This window comes from Spermophilus citellus (genome assembly GCF_964194105.1).
Source record: "Spermophilus citellus genome assembly, chromosome: 15".
Lineage (NCBI taxonomy): Eukaryota > Metazoa > Chordata > Mammalia > Rodentia > Sciuridae > Spermophilus > Spermophilus citellus.
In genome coordinates this window covers 97,652,403-97,677,490 of record NC_138195.1, presented here as the reverse complement: position 1 = coordinate 97,677,490, position 25,088 = coordinate 97,652,403, and the positions used below count along the sequence as shown (strand labels likewise).

Below are 25,088 nucleotides of genomic sequence, written 5' to 3'. Positions count from 1 at the left end.
GACATGGAGCACGTGGCCTTGATGAGAGTGGCCAGGGCAGGCTGGACATGGAGCACGTGGTCCTGGATGGGAGTGACCAGGACTGATCTGGACATGGAGCACGTGGCCTCAATGGGAGTGATTAGGGTAGGTCTGGACATGGAGCACGTGGTCCTGGATGGGAGTGACCAGGACTGATCTGGACATGGAGCACGTGGCCTTGATGAGAGTGGCCAGGGCAGGCTGGACATGGAGCACGTGGTCCTGGATGGGAGTGACCAGGACTGATCTGGACATGGAGCACGTGGCCTCAATGGGAGTGGCCAGGGCAGGCTGGACATGGAGCACGTGGTCCTGGATGGGAGTGCTCAAGGGGGTCAGGAAAGCTGTTCTCACATATGTATTGATCACATGACCAAGTGTCCAGCATGTGCTGGGATCCAGACCAGCACACTTGTGAAAGATGGACCTGAGGTGCATTAGCTTCCCGCTGAGGGAGGACGTCCCTGCCTGTAGATCAGAGGGGGTCACCATGGCACCTTCCTCGGGGAACTTCACCCAACATTTCAGGACAGCTGCTAGAACCACCATGGGCTAGAAGCATGCCAGGCCTGGGACACACAGGAGGACAAAGGTCAAGGAGAGGCAGAGAAGTGGGCCCAGGATACACCTTGGCCATTATGGGGCCTGATAAATGTCCTGGAGGGACTAGTGAGGTATGAGTGAGGTCAAAGGGACTTGAACAACATCTGTTTTAACAATGAGGGCAAGAAAGACCCGCCTGCCAGGTTCATCTCATGCTCTGCACACACAGCTCAGAGTCCCAGAGGGTCCTCTCATGGTCATCATGGGCTGGGCCAGGGGCTACCACTTTCTTCATTCCCAGCTTGAGCTCCAGGAACCAGGCTACAAGGAGCGTCACCTGTGATTAAGGAGAGAGATGTACACTGTGGTCCTCAGGGACTTCTCAGAGCCCCCATGCTCAGCTCCTGGTCCCCATGGCAGAGGAAGCCATAGAGAGAGAGAGACAAGGTTGGGAGCAGCAGGTGGGGCACTCTGGGATGTGTGCTAACAAAGACACAACCCCACCAGCCACCCGCCGCCTCCCTTTCAGCCTTCAGGGATTTGGTGTAGAAGGCACAAAGGGCACAGCTCCAACAGGAAACAAAGACAGGCAGGACTTTACTGAGCACCATCCTACCCACTGCAAGATTCCAGTCTAAGCATCAGCCTTGAGGGACAGGGCACTTTCCAATGCCTCGTGCCTAAGATGGCAGTGAGGACCCAGAGACACAGAGCAGCACTCAGGATCTTTAAATGTAAGCGCTGGCCAGAGCACAGCCCTGCACATGGGAGCAGTACAGCAAGAAGAGTGCCACGGACCCCAGGGCGCAAAGATGCACACCTGTGGGGCTCAGCAAGGCCCCAGACTCCTCCCCCTCATCATGGTGGCCCTCCTCAGGCTCTGCCGCATCATCATAATCTTCCTCCTGCATGGGCCCCCTGAATTCTGGGGACACTTCATCTTTCTCCCTCACAGGGACAGCTTCGATGTCCTCATAGACGCCCTCTGAGGCCTGGTTCCCCGACAGTCCAGAACCTGCAAAGGCAACAACCTTACAGAATGAACGCTCCTGTAGATGGAGCCTCCCACCACCACCACCACCCCCCCCCAGGCACCGGAGGCTCTCAGGCATGCTGAGACCCCGGCTCCTCTCCATCTGCCCCTGCACAGCAATGGCCTTCAGTCACACCCTGCTCTGCACTGATCAAAGGGACCTGGGGAAAGGGGTGAGTCCCAGGCTCTGAACACACTATGACAGGCCCCAGCTACAAGGACAAGGATGAGGGATGGATGGGGGACACTTTGGTGCCCAGGAAAGAGGATTTTCTTCATAGATCTGTTCTCAAAACATAGTGACACCTGGGTACCCACACCTCGTGAGTGGTTCCACAGAAACTCTCCCAACAGTGGCTGCTAGGAAGACACCTGCAGTATGCAGGAGGGTGGCCAGAACAGAGAGGGTCTGCCAATGCTGGTGTCTCCCAGAGCGTCCCCCAGCCTCTGCTCCCAGGGACCCTGCTCACCATGCCCAGTCATCCACCTACCCATGCAGGCAGCACTGCTGTGGCACCACTGGACACCTAGCACCAGGAAGACGAGGCACAGGACAAAGCCAAGGACCAGGCAGGCGATTTCAGGCAAGGTCCAGCCCTCAGCAACAGGTGGAGGGGCCAGGGAAAGGGCTGTGGGCAGTGAGAGGCAGGGCCTCCTGAGTGCCTGGCTACCTGGGGCATTGTGACCCTGGACCTGGATGACTTCAGCCTCTCAGCAGGGGCAGTGTGCATGGGGGAGGGGTCTCAATGCCACCTGGACAGGCAGCTGCTCCCCAGAGATGGCCAGAGGTCCCATGGTGGAGGAGCTCAGGGTGAAGGCCTAGGATTCAAGGCTCAGGGGAGAGAACACAGATAGGACTGCCAAGTGCCAAGGCCCCAGCAGTGGGCTTAAAACAAATGTCCCTGTAAAAGGGCCTAGATGGAAGGCTCAGCCAGGAAAATCCATGGAAAAATGCCCCGGTGTGAAGGCCCAGGATCAGGGCACAGGCCTCATGACCCACCATGCACACAGGGAAAAGCTCCTATGGGCCTTTCTGCCCCTGTCTCTGCTCTGCTGTAGACCTAGAGCCATTGTGTCCTCAAGGCCACAGCCAGCAAGGGCCTGGGCCTGGGCTTTGGTCCCCTCACAGGCTCCCCACCCACCCAGGCCCAAGGAAGGACAGCTGCTTTCCTCAGGGAGGGGCCTGGACCACCTGAACAGGGTGTGACCAGGCCCCTGCTCCCAGAGGCCCCCAGGACAGTCAGAGCTGAGCCCCACCCACTGCAGGCCCTCTAGGGGCCCAAGGACTGGGAGTTGGGGGGTGGGCAGGAGGCCACCTACCAGATGCAGAGGTCCCAGGGACACCTGCAGGAGACATACCAGCCTGAGCACCAGGATGGGGAGGCAGAGATGCTCTAAGCAGCACAGACCTGTCAGGGCCCAGGGGCTCACCCGGCCACCCTCTGCTAGAGCATCATAAGATCCAGGGGGCAGCCTGTGCCAGGAGCACCCAACTGAACCCTGTGGGGAGTGGCTGAGAAAAAGAGGTGGACACAGGAACACGCCCTCCAGGCACCCTCTCCCCCTGGGTTTCTCGCACACTCACCTGAGCAGCGCTCACCCGCGTCCTCCTTGTGCTCACAGTCTCCGTGTCCCCAGGGCTCAGCCGGGCAGCCCCACAGGGACGCCTCACTGCCACGACACCCCACCTCATCCAGCCACACGGGCCCCCAGCCAGGGCCAAAGGCAGCACCCCGCACGGCGTCCACTTCCTGGCCGCAGCCCAGCTGGCGGCACACAACCTCTGTGTCTGCCAGGTCCCAGGAGTCATCACACACAGTGCCCCAGGAGCCCCTGTGCCAGAGCTCCACGTGCCCAGAGCAGCCGTCCTTGCCGCCACGCACGCGCACTGCGCCCTCCTCTGGAAGGGGCAGAGGTTACCTCTGGGCCACAGTAGGCATGAGCAGGCTCATCTACATAAGGGACAGAGGCATACCTGGGCAACTGAGCACGGATGAGCAGTTGAGCATCTCTCCTGAAGCCTGCGCCATTGTTGGTGAAAATCCTGTAGAGAAGCAACCAGCACCTTTAAGCCTAGGAGTGGGCAGGCAGCTACAGAGCACAGTGGACAGATCCACAAGGCTCCAGGTCAGAGCTGCAGTTCACTTCAGCCCTATCTGTGACTTTCAGAACAGTCTTTTTCAGGACACCCAGAAGAGCCATGCCCACCTGCACAGGTAATCCAGGCCTCTTCTCCCAGGGCACAGGAGCGTGGGTCCCAGGGAGCAGAAGGACAGTGCCACAGAGTGGAGCTGTGTAGCCTGCGGCACTCGATGTCATCTACCCAGGCGATGCTGGAACCTGCCCCTTGGAATGGCTTGTTCTCCAGCCAGCCCTGATCCCCACACCCCAGCTGTTTTCAGATGATAATCAAGGAGATGTCTTTGAGGGCATTGCTGCACACAGAACCCCATGCCCATTGTAGAGCACGTCCAGCCAGCCAGCACAGCCACCAGGACCTCCTCACAGCCTCAGAGCCATAGATTCTACAGGACACAAGCACACCCCGTAAGAAGGAAGGTGTGCTGCATAAAAGTGCAGGGCACTGGGCACCACACAGGAGGAAGACACCAGACAAGCTCAGGATGGAACAGACACTTAGGTACAAGACCCAACAGCGCCCTCCTGGAGGAAGACAGCTCAGCCAGGACCGTGGTCTGAGCAACAGGGCCACACACAGGCAGATGGAATGGCACCATATTAAGAAGCCTCAAACCACACAGAAAAGAGGCAAGCCACAACTGCCAGTGTGCCACCAGACTCTTGCAGGGGAGGGGACGGAGGGTGGTCCCGGCTGCCGGGTGCAGCTGGACGGGAGGGCTGGTTCCCAATGTTCCCTGGCAGGCAGGATGACCATGGCTGATACACTTAACTAAATACTTCAAAGTAGAAAGTAGAGAAGACTGGAATCTTCCCAAGACCAAGAGGTGGGCCACGTTGAGGTGACAGTTCTGCCAGTCCCTTGGCATGGTCAGGACACACTGTACACTGTGCACTGCGATGTCATACTGCACCCAGTGAATATGCACTTACTGTGTGTCAATTTAAAATACCATTTTTAAAAAAATTGGTTAATGACATGAAAAAAATAAGTCAGAACCATGATTTAGTCCAGAGCTTCATGCTCTAAATAGGCATCAATCCTGATGGATCCAAGTCCAGATATGTCCCCCTGGCTGATGTGTGGCAGGGTTGTTGATACAGCCCCAGAGTGGAGCCTAGAGACCCTTTAAATCACACCTCATGGGCTGGGGTTGAGGCTCAGAGATAGAGTGCTTCCCTAACATGTGTGAGACATTGTATTCAATCCTCAGCACTACATAAAAATAAAATAAAGGTGCATGTCCATCTACAACTAACTTAAAAAAACCACGCCTCAAGTGGCGATTATAACATTCATATAACCATGACAGGATAACTAGAGAAAATTTGATATATCTTGCCTCCAACAAGATCAAAACTAATTAAAAAAATCTGACTAATCAAGATAACTTAGGAGCAGCACTGCAGGGAGGCTGCTGGGACTTTGGCCGCCGCGTGAGATGAGCACTTTCTCCCTCTCTCTGGAGCCTGCTGGGTCACGACAGAACAGAGGCTGCCCTCCATCTGCACAAAGCAATGCCAGAGAGGGGGAGGAGCTCCATGCATGCCCACCGCCTGCTGCTGTCCACCTGAGGGTGACTGGTCACCATGACACTGGCTGTCTCTGGGAATAATGACAAACTGTGACCCAAGAGTGACCCACCAAGAGGGCAGCAACATAGAGAAGCAGAATTCCAAACAAGGTGACCTTAGGCTTCCTAGATGTCCAACTGCCCCATGAAGACACTAAAAGACAAGGCACTCACCTGAGCAGAAGACCCCAGCGTCCTCCTTGTGCCCACAGTCATGCCGTCCCCAGCCCCCAGACGGGCACTGCCACAGAGCAGACTCATGGCCCACACAAGCCAGCTCGTCCATCCAGATCGGGCCAGCCCCAGCCCCAAAGTGGGCGGACCCCAGCGCACTCAGTGTGTGGCCACAGTCCAGCTGCCTGCAGACCACATGCGCGTCCTGTAGGTCCCAGGCATCATCGCACACGGTGCCCCACTCGCCCCCCTGGAGCACCTCCACACGACCGTCGCAGCGACCCAGCCCAGCGGCCAGCCGTACCCGGAGGCTCCCTGCGGAGAGACTGAGTCAGGAGTGCCTGCACTCTGGGGGCCAGGGAGCTGGGGGAACAACTGTTCCCACACTCACCAGAGCACACGACGCCAACGTCCTGTGAAACCCCTGAGGGCACCCGCTGGGACGTGGACATGTTGCATTGGGTCAGGTGGGTCTCGGAGCCCACGCAGCGCACACGGCTCAACCATACCCGGACCACACCACGGCCAGGGGTGGGCGCGTCGTAGGCTCGCTCTGCCCCTCCGCACCCCAGCTGCCGGCACACCATGCTGGCGGCCCGCAGGTCCCAGGCGTTGTCCAGGACACGGCCCCACATGCCATCCAGGGCCATCTCCACCCGGCCATCACAACGGCTCTGAACGTCCCTCAGACGTAAGGCGTCTGGGAGACCTGGCAGGGAGCAAGAGGGTTCCCATGGTCACAGGAAAGCCCATCCCCACAAAGCCCTGCCCACTCTCAGCTCAGTTGGAGTCCATACTCTGTGCTTTTCCAACCTCCTGCTGACCTTCCGCTTACTCTTCCACAGTCCTACCTCATACCCACCTGAGCAGAGGGCAGAGGCCGAATTTCCTGGGGCACAGGCCTGGGCCCCCAGCGTGCTCACTGGGCAATTCCACAAATAAGGCTCTGTCCCCACACAGTGAAACACATCTGGCCACAGGGGAGCTCCTCCTTCCCCAAAGTGGCCTCCTGGAGGTGTGGCCACAGCGTTGCTGGTGGTGGCAGAGGACGGCTGTATCTGCTAAGTCCCAGTGCATGGCACAGAGGGGTGCCCAGGACCCCTGCACCTGGAGCTCCACACAGCCCCCACAGCTGCTGCTGCCATTGACCAGCTGGAACTCTGGGGAGAGATGAAGTCCTGTGGCCTCAGATTCACACACCCTAAAAGCAGCTCTACTTGGCCATTTCTTTCTTTTGCACCCAGTATGCTGCACACAGAATGGACCCTTGATCGCTGTGTCCACCCCCACCTACCAGAGCATCAGCCTCCAGGTCCTACAACTCTGCAGAGGAGCCCCCTGTCTGCAGTGTAGCCCTTGAGTCACATCTCTCAATGGCCAGAATCCTTCCCCTTCCTTTCCTGCCCTCCTTTCAACCAGCAGAACCAAACGGTCCCTGAGCACACATACACTCCTGCCCAGGACCCTTAGGGGCTCATCTTAGAGTCACAGGTGGGGCCCATGGAGGAATGTTGGCAAGCAAAGACCTGGGCTGGACTTCTGCAGTCCGCCCCAGGCCTCACCTGAGCACCTGAGCCCCACGTCCTGGTCATGCATGCACTGGTGCCTGGGCTCGTTCTGGCAGTGGAACAGCAGGGACTCATTGCCCAGGCATTGGGAGGCCTCTGTCCACACTGGCCCTGAGCCTTGGCCAAAGAGGGTGCCGTGGACGATGGAGATGACCAACCCACACTGCAGCTCCCGGCACACCACGTGGGCTGTGGGCAGATCCAGGTCCGTGTGGCAGACAGTGCCCCAGGTCAGGCCCCGCCGAACCTCCAGGCGCCCAGCACAGGGATGCTCACCGCCCACCAGCCGGGCCTCCAGGTGTCCTGGAGGAATCAACATCCTCTCAGGTGGAGATAGGTATTGTCCAATGAACAGCCCTGAGCTAACACCTTCAACCACACCCACAGGAGGCTCACACCAGGGATGTCATCTGGGTCCAGTCATCTGGCACACGGAGGCCCATCCACCCTATACCTAAGGCCAGAGGGCAGGGTCACCTGCTCTGCACTCACATTTGTCACAGCCTCTGCCTGTCAGGGTGATGGTATCAAGTCCATCTACAATCTCAAAGGCAAGGTCAAGGTCCCCTCAGGCCATAAACACTGCCTTTTGTGGGCACCACGGCAGGTAGTCTGTGCCCCTCATACTCAACCAGGAGCTGTAAGCAGTGCAGCTCACATACACCTGAGACAGGGCTGGGAGGAACTGACTTGCTGTCCACCAAATGCTTTTAGCCTGTAGCTATCTCAGCTGAAACTGGTCAGCCCTGCACCTTCAGCAAAGACTCCTGGCCTGGGTATGCTGAGTTGGCATCTCGCTGGGTCGCCAGAAACTAGCTCCACTCTTGTGGGCTGCAGCACATAGACCTCAGCACACCTGTGGCCTGCTGGGTTCCCACCTGCCAGCCTATACTAAAGAGCTTCCAGGGCCCTTTATCTCTAGGTCCCGCCAAAGGCAACTCTGAGCTAGAGATTATCAGATTTTTCACACAGTCCTCTCTGTTTTCCCTTGACTTTCCCTGCCCACTCACTGTCCCTTCTGAGAGCCAGTTTCCCACATGTCGATAGAGAGGACCAGCCATGAGCACACAGGCCTTTCCCTCCCACTACACCCACAATGGTCTGCACCCAATGTCTCAGGCAGGATGGATCCCTGGCACCCCTGCACCCCCACAGTGCCCGGGCCTGGCATCACCTGAGGGTCCCTGAGAGCATGGCATGACAACTCACCTGAGCAGACAACCTCTGCATCCAGCTGGAGGTCACAGCCACTGCGCAGGTTGTTGTCGAGTCTGCAGTTGTGGATGGTGGGCTCTGTGCCCCTGCAAACCATGTACTTCCTGACGATGTCCACACCTTGGCGGGGGGCCTGGAGCACAGGGCCACACCCCAGCTCCTGTCAGAATACTGTGGCCTCCTCCATGTGCCAGCCACAGAGGCGGTCCACCCCATTCACATTCCTGATCTCAGGGAGTCCTGCACAGGGACTGTGACCCTTCACCAGGCGGATCTCCTGGAAAGTGCCATCTGTGAAGCACAGGCCCACGTTACAGAAGATTCAGACTCCACTAGGCACACCGACATTTGAAGACTGCATACGCCCTGGTAACAGGTATTTCCAGATGCACTGCCTTTGACCATGGCAGTGCCTACCAGGCACTCTCTTGGGTCTGAGAGGCAGGAATGACAGTGCAAACCTACCTACCCCTTCTCCAGGGAATCCAGAGAGGGCCGGATTTCAGAGTCCAGAGACCTGGTATCACACAAGTTCAATCCCGTTCAATGCTCTGGGTCACCCCCTTGAAGTATTCAGCATGCTTTAAGAAGGCCTCCATGGTGGCTTCACATGAATCCCCAAGACCCTGTAGGGCCTTTTCAAGGGGCTCTTACTCTAGTGACCTGATGCAATGAGGGTCCTCACAAGCTCCAGGCCACACAAAGCACCCAGACACGGCTGAACCATGTCAAGCCAGACATCCAAGGGAAAGTCATGAGTGCATGCCTGTGTGCCTCTGGGGCCCTCCTAGAGGACCCCAGCCTGGTGGCTGCCGCCCTAAAAACGACCCTGCTTCCCTAAAGCTGTGGCACTGGCAGCCGAAGCTCAGTGGAGCAGGACCCTTGTCCAGTCCATGCACAGCTGGGCACCAGCCCTTGGATTAGCACATAGCATCTGAGTATTTGAAAGAATATCAAAGGATCCCAACACATAAGGGACTAACCAGGGAGAAGAGGTGGCAGCAACTTGCAGTCAGGGTGTTCCAGGCCCCAACCAGGAGTCCCTGCCAGTGCCCCAAACCCACCCTTCCTCTCCTCCAGGTCTATCCCTTCCCAGGTCCTCCCTAGCCTCATACTGCTTCCTCCACACCCACCCCCACACCCCTCCACACCTCCTCCCAGCCTCCCCCTCCCCTGCCCCTGCTCACTGGCACAGAGTACAACCACCACCCACTCATGGGGGCATGCGCTCTGACTCCATGCGCCCAGGCTGCACTCCCAGAGGGAGGACTCATGACCCCGACAGGACACGTTGTGCAGCCAGGGCCGAGCCACCTCTCCTGGTAGCGGGACACACACTGCAGGGCCACAGCCAAGCTGCCTGCAGACCACAGAGGCCTCCGCCAGTGTCCACTCCTGGTTGCACAGGTGTCCCCACTCCCCATCACGTCGGACCTGCACCACTCTATCGCATGCACTCTGTCTGTGTGCCAGCCGCAGGTCACCAGGACTACCTTGGGACAGACAGGACTGGTTAGAGGGCAGAATGCCCCCTGGGTCTGGTGGGGAGAGGAACCAGCCTGAATCCACCTGGGGCTGCTTCCAAGGATTCGCTCCACAAATTAGCAGCCCCAAAGCAATTCTGGAAAAATGACAGCAGGGGTCACATGGAGACCAGCCCACTACCCCCACATCTCCCCCAGTTCTTCTCCCTGCTCCCCTCGTAGCCTGGAGAACCGACATCACAGTGATGCCCCTCAAAGTAAGGAAGTTCCCTTGTCCTTGGAGGCCAGGAGCTGGGCTGGGTCTTCACCCACCGCTGCTCCCAGATGTCATGTCTCCACTTCCACTGGAGATACTGCAGTCTCTGAAACCCCACCACTCTTCCAGTCTTGGCAGCCTGCCCCCCAGACGCCCTAGACCCACCTCCAGGGCCCCTGGTGGACCCTGCACCCTCAGAAGAGAGAAGGTCCCATAGGGTGGTAGGCTCAGAGCGAGGGAGATGCCCCAAGGGAAACTGTGTCTGCTGCAGGGTCCTCCACCATCACTGCCCTGCACCCCTCCACTCAGAGCCTCCTCATCACTTCCTGCCCAGATCATGGAAGGATCAAACTCTGGTCTGCCATCTTGAACACCACTACAAAGCCCTCAACTGTGACCCCAGGCACAGCAACACACCACTGACCTCTGCAGGTGTCAGTACCCTGCCCTTTCTGCCACTGACCCTGCTGCCATCAGGTCCCAACTCCACTGCCGCTACTTGGCTTCTGTGCAGCATCGGGTGACCTCCCTCCTGGGCCTTGGAGCAGCCCAGCCAATGCATTATTTCTCCTTCAGCTTCAAGGGCCCTGAAAGCTGCAGACCCCTGTAGATGCCCACCATGCCTTCCCATGTGCACACTCTTGCACACTCAGCCTGGGCTCACTGTCACCTCCAGCCTCACATGCTGTCCCTTCGGCAGGTCTCCTCTGAAGCTTCTTGCTCTTGATCCAGCAGCCCCTCACACACACACTACCCTGCCTGGAAGTTCCTGGGACTCCATGTTGCCTTCATTGCCCTGTGGGCCCCAGCCCTAACCCAGGGGACAGCAGTGCCCCCAGGTCTCATCAGCACTAGTCCATCTGGGTCCATGGAACCAGGCACCAACCCAGACCCGTGCCTGAGCTCCAAGCTTATCCTGCAATTGGACCCTCTCAGGGTCAGGCCCTTTGCAGCCCATATCCCTCCTGCCCAGGATGTCCCATCGGCCTTGGGGCTAGTGAGAGCCAGGCAGACAGATGGAGACAGCAGGGAATACTCATGTCCCAGGGCCTGGGCATCCACAGAGCCACTGTCTCCAGAAAGTCCTGTGGATGAGGAAGGAGAAACTTACCAAGGGGGGCTGCCCTGAGAGTGAGAAGAAAGGACCCCAGCCCCAGGGTCCAGAGAGCTGCCCTCATAATTCCTCGTGGCTCCAGCCAGCTCTCACCACTCAGCTGGGGCAAGGGCGGAGGTTGTGGCCCAAAGTTGAGTATATAGATGTGGGAGCCACCAGTGGCCTGGGCTAATGGGGACAGCAAGGGCCTTTCCAGAGCAAGTTGGCAGCTGTCTCCCCCTGTAAGCAGAGCAACCAGTGGCCTCGCTGGCCCCATGTGCCACCAGACATAAGCAAGGGGCCCCTGCTGGGGCTTTCCTCCCTTGCTGACAACTGCTGAGGGGGAGCCTAAGCCAGACCCCATGATTGACAGGTGGCCAATCTGCCCACACCCAGCAGCAACAAGCCCATGTTTCTGCACACCACAACCAGGCTCTTCCCTTCAGCCCCAGCAATAGCACAAACGGTAAGACCATGCCCAGACAGCCCAGGACATCGCCTTTGCCCCCATGGATGGTTCCCTAAGGATTGAGCAGAGTCTCAGCAGCACAGAAGGGTGAGAAAAACCAGGGCACTTTGGGAGGTTTTGGAGACTAAGCTGCATGGAAACAAAAGCCCATGGAGCAGGCAGCATCACACGCCAGCCAGATGCTTGCCTGCTCAAAGAATAGATGTGAGAGGATGCAGAGTCTCCTGAGCGAAGAGCAGAACGCCCAGGGACAACTGAGATCACTCACCCCATCAAGAACTGAGAAAGCTGAAATCTAAGGTGTAAAAGACTATCAGCTGATGCCTATATCAAGTGGGACTACATGTCAGAACTACCTGAGAGGGTTTGAAAACTGTCAGAAAAATGCTCCCACATTAAGTTGCAAATTGCAAATTTGTTTCAGATGGGACAAAAGCAGAAATCTTAGCAAAGAAATAAAAGCTATAATAATGAGGCACGGTGAGGAGATGGAGCTAGCAGAACTCTCATCGTTTGCAGGTGGAATTGGAGACTAGTGCACAACATAAGGTGCCCTGTGACCCAGCAATTCCACCCTTAGGTGTGTGTCTAAGAGAAATGGAACTTTAAGTCCACACAAACACCTGTACAGGAATTTTCACAGCAGCATTGTACATGACCAACAAAAAGACAGTCCAGTATGCAGCAGCTCATGAGTGGTGAGCAAAGTGTGGCGTGTCCACTCCACAAATGTCATTTTCCATGAGCAGAATGAGCACTGATCCAGGCTGCAGTGTGTATGGCCCTTGAAAGCACATGTCAAGTTAAAGCACCCAGACACATAGGGACCACTCCCATTCACATGAGGAGTCCAGAACAGGAGCCGCAGACACAGGCCAGGGCAGGAGGATGTGGCAAAGGGTCCCTTCTAAGAGGATGAAGTGTCCTGAAAGGACCTCATATCCCTTCTTTCAGCATGAAAAAACACAAGTATAGAGCAGACTCTAAGCCATAAAATAAGTCTTGGGAAACTTAAAAGAATAGAAATCACATGAAATATGCTCTCTGATTCTATTATAATTGAACTTAAAATCAACACCATATTTATTTAGGTAGTTCCCAAATATTTGAAAATTAAACCACACATTTCAAAATAATCCATGGGACAAAATAAAGCCTGAAGGGAAATCAGAAAACCTTTTGAACAAAATAAAAATGAAAATACAGCATATGGAGATTTGTGAGATGCAACTAAACTGGAATTAGTGGGAAACTAGTAGCATTAAATTCTTCTACTCAAAAAGAAGGAAGCTCTAAAATCAATAATTTAAGTTTTCCCTTAGGGAACTGGAGAAAAGAAGAAGCAGAAGAAAATAAACATCAGAGCAGAAATCAGCAAAATAGAAATTATAGAAAGGAGAGAATTGATGATCCTGATAGTGGGCTCTTTGAGATCAACCAACTGGATATACAGTTTAGCCAGAATGTTGGACGGAAGAAGAGAGAAGACACAAATCACCAACATCAAGAATCAAGGATCTGGAACCACTGAAGACTCTGGATGCTTACTAGATAATAAGGAAAACATGGACGCAGCCGTCTGCCCATCAATCTGTGAGTGGAGAGGAAGCTGACCAAGTCCTTGAAAGGCAGCTGACCAAAGTCCCTGACAAAGACACCAAGTACCCGAATATGCTGTGTCTACTGGAGAACTCGAATCCCTAGTCTGAAACCTTCCAAACTGGGCAAGGAGTTGTGGCTCAGTGGTACAGTGCTTGCCTAGCATGTTTGAGCCACTGGGTTTTATCCTCAGCCCACATAAAAATAAATAAACAAAATAAAGTTATTGTGTCGAGCTACAACTAAAAATATTTTTTAAAAAAAACTTCCAAACTGAAAATTCATGGCCCAGAACATCTTACTGAGGAATTCCACCAAATACTTAAGAGTATTTTAATGATTTTAAGAATATACAGAGTATTCTAGAAAGAGGAACTAATTTAGCAATTCTCAGCATACTCTGAGTCATCATTACCTGATACTAAAACAAGGAAAAATATTGCAAGAAACATTGCAGACCAATATTATCTCCTGCACAAAGACGTAAACATCTTGACAAAATATTAACCAAATTTAGCAACACATGAAAAATGCAGGCATGATGAAAATGTTCTAAAACTAGATTGAGGTTGCAGATTTACAACTCAAAAAAACTTGTTTTTAAAGCCATTCACTGGGTGGTTTTTTTATGCTGTATAACTTACAGAGCAGTAAGTCTGCTAAGTAAATAAATGACAGTACAACCAAGTTAAATCTATCCCAGGAATGAGAAGCTGCACAACACAGAAAATTAATTGATGTAATGATCACATGACTGAAAAAGCAGCAGCAGATGATCATCTCCAGGGTGTTGGAAACGCACTTGATAAATGGGTCTTCCATTGAAGATAAAAGCTGTCGGTACCCTGGATACAGAAGGGAATAGCTACCTTCAAGGGACTAAACATCTCAGCCAAGATTACCCTTAATGGTGAGATTGAGTGCTTCTCCCACAAACTAAGGAACACAGGAAGGGTCTCCTCCTTGCTCTTCTCAACATTTTAATGGAAGTCTTAGTGCATAGGCAGGAAAAAAAAGAAGAAAGATTATAGATTAAAAAGGAAGGAATAAAACATTTTATTCCCAGGTCAAATAATCATCTAGGTGGAAAATATCAAGGAATCTACAGAAAAGACCTGGGAATTAATAACTAAATTTATTAAGGTCAGAATACAAAAATAAAAACACAAAAAGAAATTGGACTTCTGTATACTAGCAGTGAATAATTGGAATTTAGCAATTTCTTTAAATATCATTCACAATATTAGTTAAAAATTTACTAGTGAGGGATAGATCTAACAACACAAGTGCAGGATTACATACTGAGAACCACAGATCATTGGTGAAATCAATCAAGGAATGTCTACATAAGTGAGAAGACCCATGCTGAAAGACGGGAAGATGATGTCTTCTCCCCAGGTGACGGGGTCATCCAGTCCGGGTTCCAGAAGATCCTCTGTAGACACTGACATGCTGATTGTAGCATTTTTAAGGAGATAGAAATGTCACTTGTCCTGATTTTATTACTGCATACTGCATACAAGCATTGAGCTACACCACCACAAAGCACATAAGCAACTATGAACAGAGCAGAAAAGTCTAAATGTTCAAGAGAGTGACATATTGACAACCTTGATCTTATCATCACATGAGTGTGCAGGCATTGAAGTATCACACAATTAAAAATTATATCAGATGGCAAAGAAGATAGAATATTCAGAATTAATTGAAATAAGCATACTTCAATTGGTATCTCATTGTGGTTTTGATTTGCATTCCCCTGACAATTAATGATATTGAGCTTTTTTAATATGTAACTTTTGGTCATTCGTGTTTCTTCTTTAGAGAAGCATCTATTCAGATCTTTTACCAATTTCTAATAGAGTTATTTGTTTTCTTGATATTGAGATGCTTGAGTTTCTTGCCAGTTCTAGACATTAACCCCTTATTAAATATATAGTTTACAAATAATGTTTTGAATTCTGAATATTGTCTCTTTGCACTGTTGATAGCTTACTGTTGGCAGACCAAGTCAATTGGTATACTCCCATTTGTCTGTCTGAGATCTGGTTGCCTTTTCCTTTGAGGTCATAGCCAAAAATCATTGTCCAAAACAAGGCCAGGAAGTATTTCCCCTCTGTTTGCTTCAGGAGTTTCAGAGTTTGGGATCTTACATTTATTCATTCTTCTGCAGGTGGATATCCAGTTTTCCCAAGATCATTTATTGAAAGGAAATAATAAATGTGGCCTTGGCACCTCCATCAAAGATCACTTAGCTGCAAATATGTGGCTTTATCGCTGCTCTGTTCTCCAGGATGTGTCGGTTTTCATGCCCATACCAGGATGTTCTGTTACTGTTGCTTTGTAATATATTTTGAAGGCAGGTGGTGTGGTGCCTCCAGCTTTGTTCCTTTTGCTCAGGATTGCTTTGGCAATCTACAGCCTCTTATGGTTCCATATTGGAATCTCTTTTCTGTTTGTGTGAAGAATACCATTGGTATTTTAATAGAGATTCACTGAACCTGTAGATCACTTGGGGTGATGTAGATATTTTAATGATATTAATTCTTCCAGTCCATGAACATGGATGTCTTTTGTCTAATCCTGCTCCCCTGTTAGTGGACATGGCTGGGTCTACGCTTCTCGGTCTGCCACACAGTTGTGTGTTCAGCGCAGGACTGCTCTTTGCTCCTATCTTCCTTACTCCCATTGGGTTAACCATGTATTTTTTTCAGCGACCACTGCTTGTCTTTCCTTATTACAGACATTCCTAACTCACCTCAATATGCTGGGAATTCAGCAACAGCATTTATGATGCACCTCCTGCTCATGTCCTCCTCATATTAATCAGTCCAACAATTTTAATAGCAGATGTTATTTTTAAAGTTTTAAGATTTCTGCTTGGTGCTTTTCTAGATTCAATTCCCAAGCCCTCCCTGTCCTGGCCCACTGTGTTCATCTTTTCTTGTCATTACTTAGTGCATCTGCTAAGCACATGTTCCCACCCTGAGTAACCTCATCTCGGACATTCAGCTCTGGAAGTTTGCTGTAGATCTTTCTTTGTCTTCTATGTTCCCACTTAATGTTTCCAACTAAGAAGGTGTTCAACAGCATGAGGTGGCATGAGGTCAACTTACAGAATCAGTCCTACTTCTAACCCAGGAGCAAAGACAGTCACAAGTTAAAATTTGAAAGTACCATTCCCATCACCAAAATGCAAACTACTTGGACATACATTGCCACAAGGTGTGAAAGGTCTGTACCCTGAGTATGTCAGGATTATGGGGCCAGCGAAGGACCTGGGCAAGCAAGAGGATGGCGCCCACACCAGGGCCTGTTACCAACACCAGTTCTCACCAAACCCATCCACAGATTTAATGCAATCACAACCAAAACCCAAAATCCACATGGAACTTCAAAGGACCTAGAGCAGCCAAAATGAAGCTGAATAAGAGTAACCAACCTCAAGGTCTTCCACCACCAGTTAAAGATCTGCCAAGAAAGTATGGAGTTGATATCAAGACAGGCAAATGGACCAATGTAACTAAACAGGCCAAAGGACTCACAGAAACATGGAAACTGATTTTTGTGAAAGACACAAAGGCAATTCAGTCAGAGAACACCCAGCTTTGAGCCACACCTCACCAGGTACAAAAATTAACTCCACAAGCTTCATAAACCTACGTGTAAAAACTTAGAATTATGAAACTTCTCAAAGAAAGTATGGGAGGAAATCTTCGTGGCTTTGAATAATGCAAAGATTGCTTGGATATGGCACCAAAAAATGTGAAATAAAAATCAAGGAATTGAACTTCATCAAAATTAAAGCTTTCTCCTTGAAATAGCCTGTCAAGAAAACAAAAAGACCAGCTCTAGACTGGGGAAAATATTTGCAAAGCATATTCAGAAGATATAGAGGACACTCAAACTCAACAATATAAAAACCAACAACCCAATAAAATAATAGGTAAAATGTTTTTACTTCATTAAAGAAGATGTGCAGATGGCAAATACATGGGGAAGATGCCACTAGTCTTTAGGGAAATGAGAATTACAGCCACTCCACGCCTCTTTGAGTGGCTAAAATGGGGAGGCTGACACAGCAAGGAATGGAGAGGGCCTGGCGGCTGCAACTCCAATACCAAGACACTTAGGAACAGTCTGGAACCTGGCAGTGAGCCAAACACACCGCACTGGACTCGGGGTTTTACTCCCAGACATGTACCTACAGAAATTAAAACATCTATTTATGAAAAGGCATATACATGACCACTCTCAGTGCTCAACATCCCAACAGCTGCACAGCCCGAATGCCCATGGCAGGCAAGTGCAGACAGCTCAGGGGCCCCAGCAGAGGGATGCAGATCAGGAGGAGCAAGGAGAGCACCTGTCAGACTCAGGCCCAGGGCGTGCACCGGGACTCACTTACACAGGTTCTAGGAAATGCAAGCTGATCTAGGCCGGAAAGCACAGGGTGGCTTCCTGCAGGGCAGGATGTGGAGTGCTGGGCTGATGGGAAACTCCCTATCTTGATTGCTGTGGTTTCCTGGTGTATTCAAATATCCAAACTCATCAAATTGTGCACTCAGAGCACATGCAGCTTATTGTGTGTCAAATAGGCCTCCATAAAGCATTTTAAAGAGAGACTTCCCACAAAGAAAACTCTATACCCAGAACAGGCAGAGCCAGCAATGTGTGCAGCCCACGGCCAGTGTCCCAAGCTGCACTTAGGAAAACCTAATGTAAGAGGCCATCTAACCTGCCACATGGATAAACCAAGGATGAAAAACCACATCACCATCTTATGAAAAGGAAAACATCTGTATAAAATGCAATGCCCATTTATGATAATAGATAAATAGCCACCTCTTTGCAAAATAGAGACAGGAGGGAACTTCCTCCACCTGAGGCTTATCAGTCAACACACATGAGTAAATGTCCTACTTTCTCCCCTCACCACATCTGAGTGACTGCACGGTGGAGGTGGTGACAGGTAGGGACATAAGTCAAAAGAGGCCAGAGGTTGAAAAGCAGGAACCTCAAGGACACTCAGCAAATCTACTACACGCAGCCATAGACCAGAGTCAATTCTGCTTCTACCCCAGCAACAAACAGAAAATGAATTCTCTCAAGTAGTCCCACTTAGAAAAGCAGCGAAAATGTCAAAGATCTAGGAATTAACCAATGAAAGATGTGGAAGGCCTTCGTGCAGAAAACGAGAGATGCTGAAGGGCAGAAGTGACTGGAATGCACCTCTTTGGGCCAGAAGACCCAGCCAGAAGACATACATCCAAATGCAGGAGGGGTCCACAGGAGCAGCCCTCAGGACACAGGAGCTGGAGGCAGAGGTGCTGCTCCTATCTGACCCATGGGGATAGAAGTCCCATGGGGACTTCTCAGAGAGTGGCCCAAGGGGACATGGGCAGCAGCAGAAGGCAGGCCAGTTCCTGCGTCCCGGGGGAAGAGGGGTCCCTGTGGTGGAGTTGAGTGGGCCTGTGAATGTGGACAGGACACAGGGCAGAGGGAGACAGGGAGAAGGCAGCACAGACCAGGGCCTCCCAGCCTTCAGTTCATGGGAGAGGAGACTAGATTCATTTCCTCACTGACTTCAGAAGCCAGGAGAGAAAGAGGTTGGAGGCCAGAGGAAGCCTCCTTGGGTGTTGGGGACAGCCCAGAGCAAAGCACAGCTGGGGGAGGCCCAGGAGGTGTGTAGCAGGAAGTCGAACCCTGCCCTGCGGCTTGCTTCTGAGAAGGGGCTGAAGCTTAGTGGGAGAGCGAGCGGTGGGTGTGGTGCTGCAGGCCCCTCTGCACCTCTGCATGGGGTCTGCCCCTCACGCGCCACAGAGCTGCCCTTCATGAGCCCACTGTGTCTCCTCCCACACCTGAGCCCCTGCAGAGCTGGGGTCATGGCAGGGTTCAGTATCCACCCCAACAAAGGAGGAGCCCCCAGACATGGCCGAGGAGTGATGAGTCTGGCACTTGTCAGGTAATTCTGGAGCAGGACATCATAAAACCACTGTGCTGGCCCCAGGTATCCCCAAGGTCTGGGCTGCAGCAAGGCAGCACCCAGTTCAGCTCTGTGTACTGCAAGTCCCTTGCCCACTTCCAAGGGACTGGTCAGCAGTCCTAGCCACCAGCCACAACTTGGAGCTGAATCCCTATTAGGCCCTTGCACCTTTCCCTCACCTCCAACTACACTTTCTCCCCCACCCAAGGACCACCCCAGCCCAGAGCATCAGTCCAGGCCCACCCAGTGGGAGCACTCAGAGAGGGCATCTGCTAACCCTGGATGCCCTGGGCTTCCAGCAGACAGTCAACAAAAAAGGACAGAGCCCGGGACTGTGGTCCTCCTGCAGTCTCAGTGCCTAGGACAGAGAGTCCTGGCACCTGTACCCGCTTCACAGTTCAACCCATCCCGTGTCCCTCAAAGTGAAAGGAGGGATAGGAGGGTGAGGATGAGGTGGGACTGCTCTGAACAAGCCGGCATAAGTCTGGAGCTGCACCCACAGCTCCGGGCCTGGGTGGGCAGGGGGCCCAGGGACCCAAGGGTTTGTTCCTCAGGCCCCTGCTGGGGATGAGAGGACTGATGGGGCCCACAGCTGTGTCCTGCCAGGACAGTAGTATTGGGAGCAGGTGTCCATCTGCCCTGATCTAGCCAATCTAATAGACATGGTCACAGGGGAAGGGGAAGAGGGAAGAAGGACCTTCCATGTGTCACCTGGGGATTGGGTAAGGAGTGGCCTCCACTCCCTTCACAAGCTCCAGCCCCGCCTAGTCAGCTTCTCTCTCCTGTGAGTTCTTGGAGGAAGGGATTGTGCCAGGGCAGAGGAGGGCTTTCCATGTACACAGCCAGCTTATTCTTTGGATGCACACTCTGGCTGAGGGGGGCAGGCTGGCTGCCCTCTCCAGGCTGAGGACAGTGTTTGCAGGCCTGCCCAGCACAGGAACTCTTGTACCAGTCCCAACGTGTGGAGTAGCAGAACACAGGAAGAGGCACCTGCTTCAGTCTCTGCCGTCCATCCTCATCTGACATGGACAAGTCTCTTTTATTGTGGGGGGAGTCACCTCTAGGTCTGCACTCCCCAAACTCTGATCTTTTTGGAACAGACTCTGATGGTCACAGGGAGACTGTGCTACATCCAAGAGCAAACACCACTTTCCTCATTTTCTGGGGATTCCTGTGGACTGGGGAGATCCAGGTGGCTTCAGTGAGAGTAAGAGGTCCTCTGTGGTTGGCCCCTGGTCAGCCTTGCCTAGCCCTGGTCCTCACTCCCTCAGAACCACCACTACCACTTCTCACACTGAATCCCTAGGTCCTCAAGGTCAAGGTGAGGAAGCAAGTCTGCTGGGTCCCTAAACATCAAGCAGCATGGAAAGGAAAGCCCGGGAAGGACAGTTAAGCCCCAGTCCCTTCACAGGTATAGAAGTGAGCTGGCAGGCAGAGCAGAGCTAGTGGGGCACAGGTGGGCTCAAACCCAGATCCGCGTCTAAAACCTCACCAGCCTCTGCACAGGTGAGACATGAGGGGTTCTAGTGCTTGTGTCATGAGTGTGCTTGTGTGCACACCTGTGTGTGCTTGCATGAGACTGTATGCACACTTGTGTGTGCACCTGTTTATGCACCTTCAAGTGCCTGTGGGCACATCTGTGTATGCACCTACGTGCACCTGTACACACTTGCATGTGCATGTGTCTATGTGTGTATCTGTGTATGCACCTGTGCATGCACCTGCATGTACCTGTGTGCATTTGCATGCACTGTGTGCACCTGCGTGAGCCTGCGTGTGCCCATGTGCTTTTGTATGCACCTGTGTATGCCTGCATATGTGCCCAAGTATGTCTGAGTGTGCATCTGTGTGCTCACCTGTTTGCACACCTGTACAGGTGTCTATACCTGTGTGAGCCTGCTCATTCCTATGTACCTCAATGCTCCTGAGCACGCCCATGTGTGCCTGTGCTGTGGCTTTGCTGGCAGGCAGCCTGTAGGGGTCTGCTGGCAAGCATGTTTCTCTTGGGCGGGTGTCAGCATAGAGGTCGATGTGTCTGTGGCTTCATGGTTATCCCTGTTCCACAGCTGCATCTTCCTACCTGCTTCTGTGGAAGAGTGGGGGCTCCAGAGGCTGAACTCAGTGTGTATCTCCTGTGCACCAGGGTCCAGGGACACCCGCATGTGCCCAGGCTGGTTCTGTTTGAGGAGCTTGTTTGTCTACCCAGCAGGAGCCTGCTGCCTGCGTGAGGCTGGTGCCAAGGGCAAGTGTATGTGGCCTGGATGTGGGCATGATGCTTATGTGGGTACCTGGCTACATGGTGAGTGAATCTGAGTGTGGGGAATGAGGTTATTTGACCCCTGTGTTGAGTTGGGGTGCATATGTTGGGTGAGCATATTGGGGGTTTGTGCAGCGTGTGTACTGCGTGTGAGTATCTTGGAGCTTGTCCCCAGGGTCTCCAAGTTTAGGATGTGACACTCCCCTGGAGCAGACCCAGCCGCTCTGGGGTCACCGGCAGCAGTGCCAGGACCTTCTGGTTTGTGTCCACAAGTTTGCATGAGGAGAGCCAACCTGCTGCTAGCCCTAACCACAGCTCTACCAAAGTGACACTTCCTCCATCCTTCAGAGACGACTGGAGGAGGCAGGTATTTGTCCCAAGCCCTCAGCTGACAGGTGGCAGATCTGAGTGGAAGCGGGTTGTCATGAGCCACAAGAGCCATGTCAATGCCCAGCCCAGCTCCTAGACAGGCCACTCAGAGATAGCAGCATAGGATCTGGCTGTACAAAGGGAGGCCTCGGCACACCAGGGCTGACCCTACTCAGGCCTAACCAGACCCTCTTGCAGCACTGCACCCCTAACGGTCCCCAGGTGCTCAGAGTGGGCACATCCTGCCGTGTCCGCCCAGGGCTTGGCACCTGCAGAGCTTCCAGACTGCTCCCACTCCATGGGGCAGAAGAAATGCCACCTGCAGGCTGCCCTGTCCTTACGGCCTGCCCTCCGACCCTGTGAGCAGCCGGGGCAGCCGGCTGTGGCCTGTCCCTGTAGCCAAGTGGAGCCCTGCCAGGGCTCACATCACGGCCACAGACTGTTCTATCCAAGATCACAGGCTAAGGACAGGGGGAAATTTGAACCCAGCTGCTGCCCAGAGCCCATGCCCAGAGCTCTGCTGCCTCTCTAGTCCTTTCCTGTAGGTCTTCCCAGGCCCCAAGCAGCATGCTGGGGTTGGGGGGGACACACAGGGCCTGGAGAGGGAGAGGGGGCATCTGGGCAGCCAACAGCAGGCACGGGATGGGCACCAAACAGGAGGGCTGCCCTACAGGGATCTTGGTCTAAGTTGCTGCTGGGGCCAGGGAGCACAGAGCAGGCACCCATTGATTCCTCCGCTCACTGACCAGCATCAGAGGCCCCTACAGCCTAGGACAGGAGAAGCCTGGGACTCCTGGACAGCTGTGGAGCCGGTGGACACTGCCTTCTGGGTGGGTCGCCAGCCACCTCAGCTGAGGGCAGCACAGATAGTGCAGGGTGGAGAAGTCTGGAGTTTCCTCAGCTGTGCCTGCCCAGGTGTGTTCAGGAAACACCAGCTTGTGCAGCAAACTGCTGAGCTTTGCTCTGAGGTTAGGCTTGAGGACGCCAGGTAAGCAGCAAAACCCCACCCCGCTCCACAGGGCAGATTGACTTTGAGCTGGGCAGCTCAGCCATGTCTGGGGAGACCTGGCTGGGGACAAGGCTCCCTCCACAATGGGGGCAAGGACAACCTCTGCTCTGGGCTCCACTCCTTTAAGGTCAACCTCCCTCTGCAGAGCCTATGGTGCCAGCAGCACCAGGGGTGGGGTTGGACCCTCTTAATCCCTGGGGAGCTTCTGCAGACGAGGACTCTGGGTAGGCCCTGGCCCTTACCATCTCGCCCAGTGCCACTCACCTGCCCATTGAACCCACGACTCCTCTGCCGTCCCCAGGCCTCCTTCCTGCCACCTTTCCTGGGGTCTGCCTGATAGTGTTGAGACAGCCCCAGGTCCTCCTTCCTGATTCTGACAGCCCTGCCCACCAGCCCCTGGGCCTGGGATGACCCCAGCCAAGGTATCTCCCACCCCACGGGCAGTGGGTGTGAGCTGTATGTGGAGGGGGAAGAGGGCCAGACTGGGGTGGGGTGGAACTGGGGCAGGGGCGGGGAGGGGGGTCTGTGCAGTTGTCCAACTGTTTTTGCAAGTTCTTGCAGCCAGGCATTCTCTCAGCTGTTCTCTCAGTACCTGGACGCTTGTCTGTTGTCTGTGCTAGGTGGCTGTCGGCCTCCACGGTCCAGCAGGAAACAGGCCCGGAGCCCAGGGTGAGCTTGGCCAGTCTTGGAGCACATCAAGGATGAGTCTTTCTCCCACCCAAGGGGAGCTCAACCTCTTACCACTCCTAGCCCCTTACCCTCCATCTCTGCTCCCCCAGGTGAGGCAGTAGGCACCATGTCTGCAAGGGGCAACCACTCAGAGGTGGTGGAGTTCATCCTGGTGGGCTTCACGGGCCCTGTGGGGCTCCGTCTGTGCCTCCTGCTGCTGTTCCTGCTGGCCTACGTGCTGACTGTCATGGAGAACCTGGTCATCATCGCCGTGATCCGCACCAGCCCCATGCTGCACAAGCCCATGTACCTCTTTCTCAGCAACCTGTCCTTCCTGGAGGTGTGGTACATCTCTGTCACCGTGCCCAAGATGCTGTTCAGCCTGGCTGCACCGGAGTTCCGGCGCATCTCCTTCACGGGCTGCATGGCGCAGCTGTACTTCTTCCTGGCGCTGGCCTGCACTGAGTGCACACTCCTGGGCGTCATGGCCTACGACCGGTACGTGGCCGTCTGCAACCCCCTGCGCTACCCAGCCGTCATGAGCCCTAGCCTCTGCAGCCTCCTGGCCGCAGGCTCCTGGCTCTCAGGCTTCACCATCTCCCTGGGCAAGGTCTTCTTCATCTCCCGGCTGGGCTTCTGCGGCCCCAACGTCATGAACCACTTCTTCTGTGATGTGTCCCCGCTGCTAAACCTTGCCTGCTCTGACATGTCCGTGGCAGAGCTGGTGGACTTCCTCTTGGCACTGCTCATCCTGCTGGGGCCACTACTGCTCACCATCTTCTCCTACTCAGCCATCCTGGGTGCAGTACTGCGCACCCCGTCCCCTGGCGGCCGGCAGAAGGCCTTCTCCACCTGCAGCTCACACCTGGCCGTAGTGGTCATCTTCTACTCAGCCTCCCTCTTTATCTATGCCCGGCCACGTGCCATCTACTCCTTCGACTACAACAAACTGGTGTCCGTGGTGTACACTGTGCTCACACCTTTGCTCAACCCAGTCATCTACTGCCTGCGGAACCAGGAGGTCAAGTGGGCACTGCGCAGGGTGGTGCAGAGGGCAACCCAGGCCCTGGGGAACCCCTCCTAGGCAGGCCCACGTCACCTTCATTTGATCCCAGCCGCTGCAGACAGCAGGGCCAGTGGGGGCTGCAGGGGTATGGGCACCTCCTCATGCCCTGGCCTGTGTCCTGGCTGCCCCCACGTGTTTTACCTCCACCATGCCCAGAAGGCACCCCAGGAGCCCTCACTGACCCTCCAGGGGCCCCACAAGGGCAGAGTTCAACACACATCACAGCCCCTTCCCACCAAGGGGAGAGGGAACCCCAAGTGGCAGGTGGGAACCTCAGTGCACAGATCTTCTGGCTGCACACCCTGCACAGGGAGTGCAGCAGACAGTGCAGGCCCGTCCCCACCCCACTGACCCGGACCCTGGGGCCTGTGCTGTGTAGTCCCCTCCAGCCCTCCAACCAGGCCTCTGGGGCCTCATGATGGTCTTTGAGAGGACATCTGAGGAAGGCAACACACTGCTCAGAGCAGGGCAGGGCAGAGGAGGTGGGACAGGGATGACCAAGCAATGGCAGCTGCTCAGCCACCCAGTACCCACCTGGGACTGACCTGTCCATGGCCCATATCC

General features: G+C 53.8%; 2 protein-coding genes across 2 annotated transcripts; one reads left to right on the top strand and one right to left on the bottom strand.

Moving 5' to 3' along the window:
* Nucleotides 1-769: 769 nt before the first annotated feature.
* Nucleotides 770-11,185, bottom strand: SCART1 (scavenger receptor family member expressed on T cells 1; the record flags this gene model as incomplete). The annotated part of the gene is given in 19 exon segments (XM_081268265.1): nt 770-885; nt 1,385-1,579; nt 2,089-2,226; nt 2,918-2,941; nt 3,183-3,497; nt 3,573-3,641; nt 3,806-3,995; nt 3,999-4,051; nt 4,054-4,099; nt 4,103-4,122; nt 5,485-5,799; nt 5,876-6,193; nt 6,347-6,519; nt 6,521-6,644; nt 7,047-7,355; nt 8,262-8,430; nt 8,434-8,558; nt 9,455-9,756; nt 11,115-11,185. Coding segments are annotated over 19 exon segments (3,072 nt in total).
* Nucleotides 11,186-23,585: 12,400 nt separating this feature from the next.
* Nucleotides 23,586-24,542, top strand: LOC308634539 (olfactory receptor 226-like; the record flags this gene model as incomplete). Its single annotated transcript, XM_081268398.1, has 1 exon — nt 23,586-24,542. The coding sequence occupies one exon, from the start codon at nt 23,586-23,588 to the stop codon at nt 24,540-24,542; it is 957 nt and encodes a 318-aa protein (XP_081124524.1).
* Nucleotides 24,543-25,088: the final 546 nt, after the last annotated feature.